The sequence below is a fragment of the Pseudochaenichthys georgianus genome, chromosome 12 (genome assembly GCF_902827115.2).
Source record: "Pseudochaenichthys georgianus chromosome 12, fPseGeo1.2, whole genome shotgun sequence".
NCBI classification, from domain to species: domain Eukaryota; kingdom Metazoa; phylum Chordata; class Actinopteri; order Perciformes; family Channichthyidae; genus Pseudochaenichthys; species Pseudochaenichthys georgianus.
The window spans coordinates 741302-757629 of NC_047514.1; the positions used below are offsets into that span (position 1 = coordinate 741302).

The following is a 16328-nucleotide window of genomic DNA, read 5'->3' on the forward strand; positions in this document are numbered from 1 at the left end:
AAAGGAGAGTGATTTGTAAAATATCCATAAAGAAAAATAAAATCTGTTTACAGTTCTGTTTCATATGGGTGTTGAGAGATGTATCCATAGATCTACTAATGTTGCTCTCAAAGTGCACCAGATTGACGCTTTTAACTTCAACATTTAAAAAAAATCTTCCTGGGGGAGCATGCCCCCGGACCCCCCTAGAGGAGGTTAGGCCCCACCAACTTAAATCATGTTCACACGGATAGGAGTCTAAATACATTTGCACACATCTTGTGTCCATAGCTTTCTGTTTTGGTGGTCACGCCACAACCGTGCACGTGCATGCGTGAGTCATGGCAAGATATCTGGATTCAGAGGTTGCTTTTTCTTTGCACAGCATGAAAGAAAGGTGAAATGAGTGGGCTGTGATTTTATTATTTTTAAGCAGAGGTCAATCATTTGTACGGCCCTCGGAGGATGTTGAAAACATTGAAATGGCCCTTGAGAGAAAAAAGGTTCCCCACCCCTGCTTTAGAGTGACTCTTAAAATGAAGTAACAGAATCATCCAGCTGTTCCAATAGATTCAATCCTACTGATGGAATGAGACATTTAAAAAAAAATCTTCCGGTATTCAACAAACACCGATGAAAACACACAAGATAAAAACAGGAAATGCTGCTCCGAGGTTGGTACTGAAAGCATACCACAACCTACCAATGATTTTAGGATTAGCTAAGAAAACTAGAACGTTCTTATAACCCGATATGAAATATGGCAAACTGAATTATTCAAGTGGGAACCAGCTGTCCAAACACTGGGATCTTGGCTTAAAGAACGAGGTAAAAAGATTGTAAATCAGATTTGTCTACATGCCTGTTTTTGAAACTCGTAAAGTCAGTACCAAAGAAGTGCCGAGTTTCTTCAGGCTTTGTTTCACATGTGTTTTTAATGAAATATATTGAAATGGCTGTTGCTTTTTTGAGCAGTTTGGAAAGCTAACTGAGCTGCAGTGTACTGTAATCTCCCATAAGGATGGCTTTACAATTCGAAGATAATAACATCTGCCACAGATGATTGGAGCAGCTGTTCAAAGGGACACATACTTCGCTCCGAGTGAAGTCAGGTGGTGATGCTGCTGATGTGGTTATGCAACACCGAATCAAGCGCTGTGCCCTCGTGGGGCATTCGGGACACCAGGGAGCAGAAGGTTTAAAAAACTCCTGCCTGCCTCGGTTCCTTTTGAAAGAATACCACATTGATGATCCCCGTTTTCTGAAATGTAGCTTTACAGTAAGGAATGTGGAAAGACTGGCTTCTCGGCAGCAGGTTCCTGATCAGCAAACAATCTCGTCAAATGCAATGAAGGCGTTTGACAGAAGTTGGTCATCGGGATAATGTGCTACAGGGACACAGTTGGTGGAGCCGGGACGTTGTGTTCGTTATAACAAAGCAGAATAACGATATCCGTAACTGAAGTTTTCCTGGTGCATCTTTGTTTCCAAGTCTTTAACAGAATGTGTTTTATGTCGTTTGCTGCCATTTTCTAATAGCCGAGTGTTTTTTTATTAAAAAGTCATAAACACTTCAGGCTGTTGTAGCTACTATTTTGTAATCTCTGCTAATGAAACCCTCTAAATCACTTATAGAGTTTTACAAATCAATGCTACATAATAAGAAAAAGAATCCTCTCGTATCTCTGATCTATATCCGACGACGTATTTATTGTTCCATAAGCAAGTGAGAAGGCGGCAAAGCAGAGGAATCCAATAAAAGGGAACCAGCGTTTGATGACACGGAAGCAAAGACCTGAAAAACATCGTCTCTGCTGCGGTGACATATTTTAAAAGGTGGAAAAAGTCCTGACGTTGGAAGAAATCCGCTTTGGATTAACTTAGCTTTTTGTTGAGAGAGGCTGCCTAAACCTTCTTAAGGACAATTACTACAGCAACCAAAGCATCTTGGCGAACAGGTGGAAGCCACAAAATCACCAGGGAACACTGAAACACTTTCAGGAGCAGAAAGCCGGAGGAAAAGGAAGGAAAGCCACACCGGAGACTTGCACACCGGAGACAATGTGTTCTTTAGTTAATTTGCTGTATGGGAGGAACAGGTTGAAGCCAGCAGCTTTAAAGACTCACATTCTTCTGCCTTGCAGGTATCAAACAGACATTGTGACTTCCACTCAGTAACTGCGTGTGAGCAGCACAGAGGACAGTGCACAGGATGAGTTAGTGAACATTATCTCCATGGCTGAATACACACAAAGGCTGGATTTGCACCCCAATGACAAAGCATGGGGAGAATAGCACGGCAGAGCAAACTGTACAATGACTCGCACGGGCATCGTTACTAAACCTAATGATGCAATCAGATTTAACCCAAGACAGAGACGTCGCAAAGTAAAGTATGGTTTAGGAAAAATGATCTATAATTCTTGTGTGATTATAGACACAGAAATATCCAGGAAGTACTGAGTATTTCCTGGAATCTAATGAAAATGATAAAGTTCAAGCACTGACGTAATATAGCTAATAAAAAAATAATAAGGCTCCCGTTGTGTTGGTGAGGCTGGAAGTGCACTCAACATCATGGAAACACATGCATCACTACGGGCACTTAGTTTACTGAAGCCAGGATTATGTTGGCTCGTGTAACAGTGGAGCACTTCTGAATGAAAAGTAAAAACGCTGAAGGTTGCTTACCTAACGGCAAACATTTTAAGCCAGGGAGATTCATTATTTTGCCCTTGGTAAATGATGACAAAACGGTTTGTTTCTGATGATGGTTATTGTGTTATTTTTATACTCCTCAAAATACTTTTTTTCAAGGTTTCTGATGACATCGACATGTCTGGATCATTTTCAGGAAGTCCCGTAGACATGAGACGCAGCAATACAACATATAGTGTCGAGCTTAAAACATAGTCTGTTATTCGACAGTCATATCTCTGGTTACAGATTCTCCAACATCAGCCTTTCTACATGAGTATTTCTGGGATTTGGACTGCGAGCATGGTCTGTTAGACTTTCAGTTGGGTTAATAATATCTCTGTAGCACTGTGTATTGGTACACTGTACGTATTAGTTTACAGTGCAGTGGTCAGCATCTTTTGAACAGGGCTCTGATGGATTCTCAGATACCTTTTGGCCCCCCTCCCTCCCTCCCTCCCTCCCTCCCTGCATGACTCTATCAATGACTGAGAGGGACCCGATCAGATGTCCACCGCTCTGAGACATCTCTCCATTGTTTGGAAAAACCTCCCACCACTCAGTTCATTATTCTTTTACTGCGCTGAAACTCTCCCAGCGTTGGATTCCCTGCTGCCCACTGAGGCCTGTTGATGGAACCTAAATGAGCCGGCCTGACACGGCAGAGATTTTTGTTTTGGAATTGTGTCGAATTACCATTGGACTTTGGCATGAGTGTGTAAGAGGTGACGAGTGAGGCACCGGCACACAGTGAGGAGCTTTGTTGCTCAGCAAGGTTAGGGAACGGACTCAGATGGAGAGGCAGTGATGTGAATATACTGAGGTGTAGTTGTTTGTAAGTGTTAGAAATTGGACGCAGGGATGGGCCTTTTATTGCTTTCAAAATTCAAAGATGCTTTATTGGCATGAACTGCTGAATGTATTATCGCAATATTTATTTACTATTTTTCTAATGAAATAAAACCGTTACTGAAGCCATGAGTGCCGTGTTCTCTGAAAATGACGGTAATAGGAATTGTTGGCTTCGATGGCACAATCAAAACGTTTCCCCGCGGTAAATTACAACAGAGATACTAGCATGTCTCTGAATGGCTTCCACTGTGAGAAGATGGAGAGAAATTGTCAAGATCAATCGAGGTAAAAGGCGTGTACAAAGGAACAAAACGTTTAATAACTTATCTTTATCAACAACGGAGAAATTGATAGTAAAGTTGAATTAACACTAAGCCAGCTTCCTGTTTCCCCAATAAAAGCGCTCTAGTGTTTCCCTTGTGGACAGAGTCCCTGGAGGACGCCGAACACGTGAGAGACGCAGCAGTACAGAGGCTCACGTGCTGCTCACAATGTAGCCCCGGCATCCGTTACATTCCAGAGCCACATTTTCTCCCATGTCCTGTTAACTTCCAACTGTCCGTCACATGTGCTTTGTAGAAGCCTTTGTTTATAGAGGCGGGCCACCAAGAACGACTTAATAAACCAATTGAATGGAAATGGAGCGTATTGTGGGCACATCCTGCCATACGGCTCGCATGTGTACACACAAGCCAATGTGGCAGCTTGTAAATATATATATAAAAAGGACGTCTGCAAGTTTTCCATGATGCTGGTTATACGCTCACAGGAAGGTGATTTTAGCTCCCCCCTGGAAAAAAAGGGCGACTTCTATAAGCAAAGGGTGAGGCGACCACCGTTACATCCATCTGACCTCCAAACATCTTTGACTTTATCGTCCTCTGAACAAAGAGCACATGCAGACACAGCTCTCATTGTCTCAGTGTCCTCAGGTCAAGGTGAATCATTGAGAGTTTGGAACCGTGACTTTCTTTGTAGCCCGTAACCGAGGGGAACAAGAGAAAGCACTAATTTCCTGTTTAAAGGGGAAGCGAACTCCAACAAAGGAAAGAATGCTCCTATAAATGTACACAGCCTTTTACTGTAGGTGGGATATATTGAGAGCTTGGTTTCATTTCAAATGGTTTGGGACCAAAAAATACCTTACAATGACGAACACACATTTTTTTGCCCAAAGCTTTTTCTATTGAAGAAAATAAACTACAGTTCTCAAATGTTATGTGTTCTCTCAATACAAGCATGAATACAATAATAATCCAGTTGCAAAATGTACAAGATTTACCGTACTTTTCGGACTATAAAGCGCACCTGCGTGCATATAAGCCACAGCAGCTAAATTGTCCGTCTGTCTTGCTCTCGTTCCGTCTCTCGGTTCCACTTTTACTTTGGCGCGCTACCTGCCTCACTCTTTTACGGCCTCCAGCTTTTCCTGCTGGAGCCCGCCGCTTAGAGGTGGCGGGCGCGGACCGGTCATAGAGCCCATAGCGTTAAAGGTGGTTAATTTTACCTGTAAAATCCATAGATTGAGGAGGTTCCCTAGTGGCCGTTAGCTGTACAAAAAAAAAATGGGGGGAAAAGTCGCGGCTTATAGTCCGAAAAGTACGGTAATCAAATACGTACTAACAAAATTGATTAATGGAAGTCTGAAAAATTGAGCCAGCCTTTCAGTATGATTCCTAGCAAGCATTTTGAGACAATTAATTAATACATATTTTCCTCTTTTCTACATGTGTTGCAGTAGGTTGTGCTAACCGCTATCAATTCTATAGTCCTTGGTCATTTTAAGCAGCATCATAGTCAGGGCAGCACATAACTGGTGCGCAGGTGCGCATGCGCTCACAGCCAAAGTGCGAGTGAGCGAGGGAGAGAGAGAAGGGCGCACTGCCCGGTACCGGCGCTGTTGTTATTAGCATCTGGTGCTAGCTGCTCTAACGGAAGGAGAAGATGTTTCTACAATGATGTGGAGGGAGAGTCCTCTCCAGTCAGACTGAGAGGCTGATAACTGCAGCTCAGTGAGGTAAAGGACTCTGAGTGTTTAGATAGTTCACTTTAGTCTAAGTTCAAACTGTTTGGTCACAATTTATGTAAACACATTTTTCCAAGGCACTCCTTTATAATTATTGAGATAAACAGGTTTGAAATCATTCCAATGTACACTATAGGACAGCAACCAAAATATCCTTTAAAACTGGAGATAAAAAAAATGCATAAATAAATAAATGTTAAGGTAACATAAGATATAAATGAACACAAATAAAATAAGTTACATTAATTTGTTATTGGCTATGGTGGTTATTGGGTATGTTCACATGCTTATTTGATTACATCCACTTGGCTAAGATGACAACAGAGACTTTCGACCCAAAACCAGCAGCTAATCGCAGACTCAACCAGAGAGAAAGTAGTAGGCCTACATCATCAGCTACCATGTCTGACAGAGAGGAAGACAGTGAGGAGAACAGTCAGGAGGGTAGTGATGACAGCTTGTAGGATTACTGGTCGTGCTAATGTTGTCTTGTGTTCACCTCTGCATGTGTGTTCTGTGTTCACCTCTGCATGTGTGTTCTGTGTTCACCTCTGCATGTGTGTTCTGTGTTCACCTCTGCATGTGTGTTCTGTGTTCACCTCTGCATGTGTGTTCTGTGCCGTGTGTCTGGCAAATAAAGTCAAGAGCCCCTCAAAAGTTACGGTTTATTTCATTTTAAGGATGAGCACCAAGCAACATCTCCAGGTGCTCCTTTGAGAACCAGGGCAAACAAGTTATGTGCACCCCTGATCATAGTCATATCCATTCATAGCAGCCGTAGTGAGATTGTTATGCCACTCTACGGGGATGGGGGGGGGGTGGTATCATGTGAGAAAAGGATGTCAACATTCATCGCTCATGCTGTGACTGAGGCCCTAAGTGAAAATGGTACATATGAAGTGTTAGGAGTGTGAGTGTTTCGAGCGGACAGTCGGTCTGCCGCGCTGAGCGCTGCCAGAGCGAGGACTGCAGGCAACAGGAAATGTCATTATGAAGGTCGTCACTGTTGTGTTCAGAGAAGGGGACGAAATTCCAGAGAGAGTCCCTGAGAAGGAAAAGTGTTTGAGTGTGCGTGTGGTTTTTCCATATTGGAAAATATTATTGTGACCAACTTTTTCCTGCTGATTTTAAAGTGCCTCAACAGTTAGTGGACATTTCTGAAACATGAAACGCTTAATAAACATTGACAGTGCATGTCAGTGTTTCCTTCACCAGCACATGGGCCAGAAGGCTAACCCAAGTGATTCACATGGATCTAATATATATCTCAAATGTTGACAGTAAGCTCTCGAGTTGACTGTCCCAGCATGCCTTTCTGCTGGCCTCAGGCCATTTTTGTTGAACGCTGGCATGTCTGCTTTAGTCAATACAAGCACAGTGTTTGCAAATTGGATTACATGTGACAGCAGCTGATCTGTTGTCACTGCTCTGTTTCAAGCACCGATAACATTTAAAACTACATTCCTCCGTACACACCAAACTGACACCAAAGAACACGTCCCAACGGAACGTCGCCTCGCGTCTCCTGCGTCGTGGCCAACAGTCGCACTGGAACACACCGCAAAGACTTCAGCCGACGGCCAAGTAGCACGTACGAACTGCGAATGCGTGAGTGGCAATAACTCTCCTTACCAGCAGGCGGCGGTAGTGTGTATTCGTCATTCAAAAGAGGCAACAACTGGAAGACAGACTGCGTGATAACCGAGAGAAGAAGAAAAGACTGCGTGATTTAAACAAGCAACAAATAGCGTGTGCGTTCCATTTTCACTCTACAGCGAGAAGCTCAAGAAGCTTTCCCGAACCTGTGTCGAGAGCTGGAGTTAAATGAAATCTCAGATCTGCCTTCTTAATAGTTTCTTTGGGTCCCTCACTTCTGTTTTGCTTCTCATGCACTGATTCGCTAGCTGAACAGCCAATCAGAGTGATTTCTTTGGCCGACCGCCTCCCGATTAAACATGGCGAATTGGCGGCGGAAGGTGTCGGCACGGCCGAAAAGACACGACGGTGCAGTACACACCAATCTGAGTAGGGCGACACGACGCTCATCGGCGGCCCGACATCTATCTGGTGTGTAAGGACCTTAATACGACTGGATACCTGTGATCTCCACCAAAACACTGCTGTGATAAAATAATGGGAACTGTGCTCTGCATTTCTCCAACGCTCATGTTCATAAATGGTTTTTAGTTTGTGTTATTGTGTGACTTTGGCTATGATTCAGGAGTGTTGTGCATGTAAAGAAGTACCTAGATCTGTTAAATTGAGTAATATGTTATTAGAGTCTGGAAGTAGTTCGGCTGGCGGCTGTTCTCCGCTGTGTACTTTCACAATGGGCGGAGCGCAGGAGGAACATTCAGTCGGTGAGTTTTTTGGCATTCGTTAATTTACCTAGCTGGAATGCTAGTCAGATTCACCTGAACATGCCTTCAACTACTATGCAATGGATTGTTCCACTGTAATTCCAGCATAGCTATTTTAAGTAACACAAGTCTGACACATCTGCTTTAGTTATCAGCGGTGTGGGATGTGTGATGTTTACATCGAGGTGGCATGGTATGGCGTGATAGTAAATTGTAAATATGTGAATGTCTTCTCGCTGCGTTCTCTTGAGACCCGGAGTCATTAACTCCAGCAAGCACTTACTTACAAGTGAGTGGACAGTAGGGCTGCTCAATTAATCGTATTTTAATCGCAATTACGATTATGGCTTGCAACGATTACGAAAACAACGTAATCGAAATAAAACGATTATTTTTTATTATTATTATCTTTTTTTTTTTTTGGGGTTTTCAGTAGAATTATACTTAAAGTTCAGGGTAATCAACTGTTCAAAAAATACTGTTCAAATTAATTTTTTTCAATACATTTATATTGTATATATATATATATATATATAAATAATCGTATTTAATAATCGTGATATCAATTATTGACCCAAATAATCGAGATTATGATTTTTGCCATAATCGAGCAGCCCTAGTGGACAGTGAACAAGAAGTACCTGTACTTCACCTTGTTCCAAGGTAAGGGGGAAACAAACTCATTTACTCTCCCAATAATTACTGGGCGTGCAGACTGGCACAAATCTCATGACGGGGTGGGGTTGTTGTGTTAGTTGTGAAATCAGGCTCCATGTGACGCACTTGGATGTAGGGATAAGAAGGAAGCCAGGTCCTCTGTAAACAAAAAGCACACACTCTTACCCACACAGAGGTTTACGAGCAGCATGTATGTGTGTGTTACAACAGCTGTAAGGCCATCGGCCATGGCTGACACAAAAGGACTCCCTCTCCTGTCAAAGGCCACACCAGAAGCCCGGGCGTCCTTTGCTTCCCGTTTGTGTACAATCAGTGCAGCAAACAAAGAAAAGGGGGAGCAGGGGGGAGAAACACGGAGAGGGAGGATTGTCCGTAAAAAAAAAAAAAAAAAAAGGTGTACACACTATACTGCAGCTCCATTGTGCAGCCTCACATCACCTCCTGTTAGGAGCAGCAAACCCAAGAGCTGTACCGCAGTGGGTTTCAGAGCAGCTGCCACCTCGTTTTCTCATTTTAAACCTTTCATTTCAAACTCGTAGGCCTACAGGAGATATTACCTGATTGAACCTGTATTCATGTCACAACACTGACTGAGGAGATACTCTGTGTGTGTGTGTGTGTGTGTGTGTGTGTGTGTGTGTGTGTGTGTGTGTGTGTGTGTGTGTGTGTGTGTGTGTGGGTGTGTGTGTGTGTGTGTCATCAAAAAAAGTTGAGAAAAAAAAAATACAGTGCCACTGTTCCTTTTTTTCTGTCATATCAACCAACATTTTTAAACAACTGTAAAACTGAGAAAATGCCGATATCAGTTCTCACCATAGCAATACTCTGTTTATTATTTATGTTGTTTCAGAGACAACACAATTTTGTGTTTATAGTCCAAAGCCTTAATCCAAAATCAGTCCAAAACAAAGCTGTATTAAACTAAGTGGCTCGTTTAGACCGTCACTGACCGATTATCTGACAATCTGCTAATCTCCCTGAAACACCAAACAGACAAAGAAGTAGTTGTTGAGCCATTTAAACACACCACAAAAACTACAGACGAGTGGCTCCAAATCCAAATGGACTGACAAGATGTGCTTGTGTGTCAGTTAGACGGTTCGGCCTTATTGACGAGATGCAATCGTTTATTCATTCATGATTTTAAATGCCTTTGTAAGAGTGCCTTTGCAAAGTTCTGCCTTTGCCAAGAGTGCTGTGGTTTTCCTTCTGATGCCTCTCCGATCTTAAATAAGTTTAGATTCATTGTTTAAATCAGTTATCAATAAACGTTGCTAAATACTTTCTAGTTCCAGCTAAAATACAGTTACAAAAGTTAATGACATGTCAGACACATGTGTATCCTTATCCTGAAATTGTCACTGTAAAGGCCACAAGTAAATAGTCACACTTGCAACAACTGGCATGAGGGCTGTTTTATGGTTGATTCAGCTGAACGATGCCTTTCCACACACCGTGGAGCTGTCTACACTGGAATGACACTAATGGAGGGGGGTATATTTAAGCACAGCGCGTTCATGCTTGGCTTGGTCCGGACTGAATAAATCTGCCCTGGCCTCAACTTCTGCCTCGTCGATAAAGACCTCCAGCACTCTGCCCTGCTGTGGCCGCTGCTGAGGGACACCCGGGACCTTCCTGCTTGGACTTTCCCCATTGCAAATAAAGCCCACTTCCTCCTTGCGGAGCTCACCACCTGTGCCCCTATCGGGTTACATGAAGAACCTGAAGTGTTCAGCGGTCATCGGGGAAATGCAGTGAAATCAGTCTCTATAACTGCTCCCATAGTGCGCTGAATGACTCATCGATTGTTGTGAAAGGTCCATGGGCGACGGTCAATTGGTTCAGTGGAATTTCCATTCCACATTTCGATCTGGGCGTGCAGCACAGTGAGGGGAAAACCTTTCAATGTTAGATAGGATAAAGTGGGGACATCAGGGCACCCGTGACCTTCAAACAATCACAAAACCCCCGATGTCATAGTCCCAAAGCTATTTTCCAAATATTGAGCCAAACAGTGCTTTCTCTATTAATGCGAGCCAACTGCAGCAGTTAATTAAATCCTGCCGTCTGTCAGTTGACCCTGCATGTCTGCAGCTGCTGTAATTGTGTGGTGATGAAACAGGCTCAACTACTGATACTGTACTACTTGCTTGCCATGAAGACCCAATACATTCTGTTTGGGTAAAACAATAGGAGCCCTCTTTAACAACCTTCAGGAAATATGACCAGCTTTTCATCACACACTACCTGATGGCAGGATATGGGCTCATCAGTTGCTTCATAGATAATGAAAAAGCATTCTTCCTTCCCTCTTCCTTTTACTATACAGCTGACCATCAGTGGTGAAAGTAACCAAGTACATTTACTCAATTACTGTACTTAAGTACACATTGAGGTATGAGTATTTTCTTTTTATACTACTTATACTCCTACGACATTTAATTTGTTTCTATTTACTACACTACATTGATTTTACAGATTTTCTTAATAGTCTCTATAAATTCAGATTTTGACACAATACTTGGAAAAATCGTTTTAAATATAATAATAAATAATATATAATATTTTTATAGCGCCTTTCAGGAAACCCAAGGTCGCTTTACAAGTCGGGTAGGGGGGGGGGGGTAGAGGAAAAAAAGGCAGACAGTTAAGGGGGTGGGGGGGGCGGGGAAGAGTAGCGGAAAAATAACCTATTAAACTAACTATACAGCGGGGAAGGAAAGCCTTGGGTAAAAAGGTGCGTTTTGAGGGCTTTTTTGAAAATATGATTATTTGATGGATTAAAACCATCCAACAAATCAGAGAATTAACTGCAGCCATCAGCCTGACCGATTGAACTGTATTCAACCAAACCTAACTTTTGATGTCGAATTAGAAGTCCAAACTCTACCCAAGCAATGCGGCCACCATTCTGCATCTTTAAGTGCTAGAATTGGCTTCATCATGCACATGAAATACACTCAGTAAATCCAAGCTATGTACCGTAGGAGGCTGAGGGAGTCCTTGACCTTCACATCTCAAATTCTAAACTGTTCCAGGAGGCAGTTATCTGGACAAATTGACAGAGCGTAACCCAGAAATCAAGTTCACGTCTTGATAACTGAACACCTCACAACAGGCCCTGAATATGAACTACAAACACACTATTGCTGGCTGGATTTCACTTCTCTCAATGCAGCAACGACATGCATAACCCATGGGGTGTTGCATCATTTCCTGTGTATCGATGGGATCAGTAGACTAACCATTTCCAGTTAGAGTAGTAACAGTAAGCCTCGAGCAGTAAATATCTGTCTAGGTCTGTATGCAAGTCAACGTATGGCACCACAGAGTGAACCGTGAACCTAAGAGTCCAATCAATAGTTTGAGGAAAAATAATCATGTAAGTATTTAAAAGTTATAAAATGTCCAAATATCAGATTTTTTGCATACACGAATATATGGGCAGTTGCAGGATATTTTATGGCTGAGCAATTACTTCCGTTTGGAATGGGATTGGCAATTTGGATAAACCTTTCTTTAAGGATTTCATACTGTAGCGTTTCTGGAAAATAAGAAACTTGTGAGAGATTTAAAAAAGGAATCATGGGTTTACCTAATCCATGGAATTTAAAGTCAGGATAGTTCCATCACACAGCCAGGAAACGGTTTCTGTTCTCGAACCAATTTCCCTAAAAACAAGCACTCACTCATCACAAAAGAACTACAGAAAATGTCATAATGTTAAATATAATTACATTAAAATAAGGGTGCAATATTATATGCATAAAAAGAGAACGTTTGTTTTATATACATTCTGGCGAGATGTTATTTTAGCCTGCGTTTAGGCACTTACACACGTGAGTACAAGTACACATTCTATTTTATGCAATCTGCAGTAGTCATTATTCAGACTGACTTTTAATATCCCTATTGAGCAGGTATTATATATTTTAAAGACTAGCAGAAAGTCTCGTATCCACCCTGTATCTGGTTTATAGTTCAGAACTTGAGCCAATGTTCTGTGTTTTAACCATTTTCTCTCCATACTAGTCATTACATTAGAGTCATATCTCACCCAGCAATGCCAACAAGGCATTACACACGATGGCCTTCACATCAGCCTGATACTTCCACTCTTTAATTTGATAAACTGAAGACAAGGTCAGAGGGGTGTAACTACTGCATGCTCTGCTCATGATTTATGAACAATCATCTTCGGTTCACTTCTTACAATGGCTTGGACCCAGCGGATGTCAGGCTAGACATCGCTTTGGTAAATCACCTCAACACTTGCCTCTGGACAGAAAACTGCACCCATGACGTGTTTATACAAAGCAATGTTCTTATCCCTTTTATTACTTCCTTTGTTATGCTAAATCGAAAAAGTGGTACAACGGGTCAAATACCAGTTGGATTCCTCTGTAACCTTTGCAAGAAGCAAGAAGCGCTTGATATGCAACTAACGGAGCTCCATTTCAGTGTATGACCACTTTGAGTCCTACGTTATTCAGTGTTACAGTCGTCGTAGTGGTGGCATGAAGATTTACCAAAAGGAAGTTACCCAACAACAGCACAGGACTTTGGCAATATCAAATGTTATTCTGCACCTCGACCACAGAGTACAGGAACATGCAGAGAAAATCAGTGATCAGTGAGCGACTCATCCTCAATCGCGTTTAAATACACACGCAACAAGGACGGGGCATGTTTTCAATTCCTTTAAAAGTATAAGTGGCACTATGACAGCTTGGTTTCTCTGACAAACAATACCGTCGATACCGTTTATTCAGAACTAAAAAGATGCATTATACCAAAAAAAGGCATATCTTTCGTAACCACTTTTGCTTGACCTTGATATATAATGTCATACAAGGTCAAGGACAACCACAGTGCTTGGAGAATCCCACTGCATGCACTCCATAACAGAGGTGTGTTCTGTTCAAACGGCTTTATTTGTTAAACACATGCTAAATGAATGTCAAACTCAATGCTGTACCATTCAAGTTCTCTAAGGATTCCTGTGCAAAACCCAAACACACCTTAAGATGTAAATGAATTTAAAAAAAAATGGTGTGCCTATTTAAATGTTGTTGCATTTCTTCCTTTCTTAGGGGATAGTACTCTCAGCTGAAGAAGATATTCTCGATCTGTGTCATCAACTATGCTGCATCAAAGAACTGTATTCTTAATTAGGAAAAGGATCTTGGGAATGTGAAGTTTGCCACAGCTTACACACTGGATTAAATCGGCATTATTCATAGCCTCTGTTTACAGCTCAAGCTTGGAATAGCTCTCTATTGAGTAAGCAGCTACCATTCATCAGGGCTATGAGGTTTTAGCTACTGCCGCCAAAAAGTACTTTGAGGTTTATCAAAATGTAACCTTGACTATTACCGGTGACTCACGCGCAGATAAACATGCTCTAATTGTTCACTGTACTACTGTAGAAACCACTTGTTGTAAATCACTGGTATGATGAGAGATGCCAAACTGAGATCCAGACACTTGACCAAAAGACACATAAGAAGACAACAGGTGCTTGTGTGATATAGGTTATAGGCCTTACCAAGATGTATTGACAATGGTAAAATGATTAGTCATTTTGAGAATCTTTGGTGGAAAATGAGTCATAACATCAATATACTATTATTTTCTTGTGGGCCTTTTGTAGCCTGGTTGTGGTCTAACATTATACAATACTCCAAACTTTGTAGCAAGAGTTTTAAAGAGACATTTTCTTGTTTTGAAAAAAGACACTGCAGAAATAGTTTTGCCTACACAGAGCCCTTTGAGCAAGGACTATCAGATTTGGACCGCAATAATCCACTTGTGAATTAAACAGAACATTCCAAAAGAGAAAAGAAAGATCAACAAACCCTGAAGTTTTCACAACACACAACAGACCACAGGAGAGACATTCACAAGATTATCGTCAGACTCAAACTGTTGTGTGGCTTTTATGAGTTAATTTTATAAGTTAAAAGGACAGAGCTAGACCTTAGACATAAGATAGCAGCACCACCAAAGGTTTCAGTCACACCTTCTGTCTTAACACTTTAAATCTGTGAAGGCTACAGAAAACAAAGCAGTCTTCTCTGTGACCCAGAAGGAGCCAAAAGAAAAGCACATGATGTTGTTATCTGCACATGTGCCCATATCTATGCACAGCACATGGCCTGGATGCTCATGACAACGTGTATGTATAGTAGTTACTTTTAGCTGAATTGAGGATGTGTGCATTTTGAATTTATCGTATTCCTGCAGTCATGGTGTACATTCCTTTCTATAACGTTGCCTAATTAACAATACAAACGATTTACTATGAGCAGCAACATGCCTAAGGTTTCTCCCAGACATATGGAGGGGCTTACCTTGTCCAGTTCATCGTGAAGCTCTGACAGGGTGGGTCTGATCAGCTTCTCCCCAAGAGGCGCTGCTGTCTGCCGGTAAAAATCGATGTTGGGCACGGCATCGATGGTATTGTGCCCAAAAGTCCTCAGGTAGTAGGTGTTGGTGTGGGTGTCATAGTGATAGTGATGCTGGCCGCCTGTGGATGAATGCAAACTGGTCTCGCTCATCACCGTGTCCCCGTTTTGGAGCCCGTCAGCCGGTTCCGGAGAGGCCGGGCTTCCCGCCGCACTCGGATCCGCGAAATTCACCACCCGAAACCGGCCTTTTGCTTCCTCTCCACCCGGGTCAGCACCGGAACCGTCTGTGGCCTTATCGCCGGGTGGGACAGCGGTTGAGGCGTCGGAGCTCGGAGACTTATCCCCCGAAGCTCCAGCTGCCTCGGTCACAATGTCCACCTGGAAACGGCTCTGACTGGGCGTCGGACCGAGCGGCCTCTGCCCCCCCGCGTCCGGTGCTAAAAAATCACATTCTGCCGAGGCAGGGGGTGTTGGGGATGGAGCTGACATGGCACACAACGGGAACACAGTGTGGGGTTTTAAAAACACGCTCTGGCCCACAAACTTAGTGGAGGAATATTTGAACGGTCACCCAACTGACAAACGGTTCCTCTCTCGAGCGGAGGAGCACGCGCAAAGCAGCGAGCGCTAGTAGCTCGTTAGCTGCCTCTGAACATGAGGGTACAGCCGGGAAACTTTTGGCCACTCTCCTCCTCCTTCTTCCGCGGCTGAAAATCTAAAAAAAACCTCGATACTACTTTAACTCGCCCGGCTTCTGGACTAAATTCCGTCCCCCTCCTGTTGTTAATAGCAGGATGCTGTTGTCGACCTTGCAGCAGCTCCTCCTTAGACTCCCGGAGCTGCCTTTGCTGCTATTATACACACTGCAGTCGGCATCATTATAGGGTGGGATCTGAATAAAGGGGATCTCGCGATAAGTAATCGATCGCGACAAATTTTTCATTGGGGAGTGAAATGTCGCGAGACCTCATCGAATAACCCAAACGGTAGGCGTGACGATAGGCTCCTATGGAGGGAAGAGATGCAGACGAGAAAGGGGAGGGGGCGAAACTGACCACAGGCCTTCAGGCTACATCGTGTCTGTCTGTCTGTCTGTCTGTCTGTCTGGAAGCTTCCTGTACGCCTCATGTGGCTAGGCAAGGTGTCTGCTGCCATGCTCTGGAGTTTATGAGTTAATAAAAAATAAATAATAATAAACGATTATACACTATCATAGTAGTGTATTGTAGGCCCAAAACCAAGTGAGATCAGTTTCCCACATGTGCCCTTAGCCCCATATGTTGAGCACACGTATGTCTGAGAATTGAACATATAGTCACATAGCCA

The 16328-nt window shown here is 42.8% G+C and overlaps 1 protein-coding gene across 2 annotated transcripts in view; it reads right to left on the minus strand.

The window, feature by feature from the left end:
- slc12a2 (solute carrier family 12 member 2) overlaps window positions 1-15850 on the minus strand; it is an 85923-nt gene extending 70073 nt beyond the window's left edge. For both annotated transcript variants that reach the window (XM_071204933.1, XM_034095380.2), the window contains exon 1: window positions 14946-15850. In XM_071204933.1, the coding sequence (XP_071061034.1) occupies window positions 14946-15491 (546 nt within the window). In that variant the 5' untranslated portion in view covers window positions 15492-15850. The remainder of the gene's footprint in view (window positions 1-14945) is intronic.
- Between the last annotated feature and the right edge of the window lie 478 nt (window positions 15851-16328).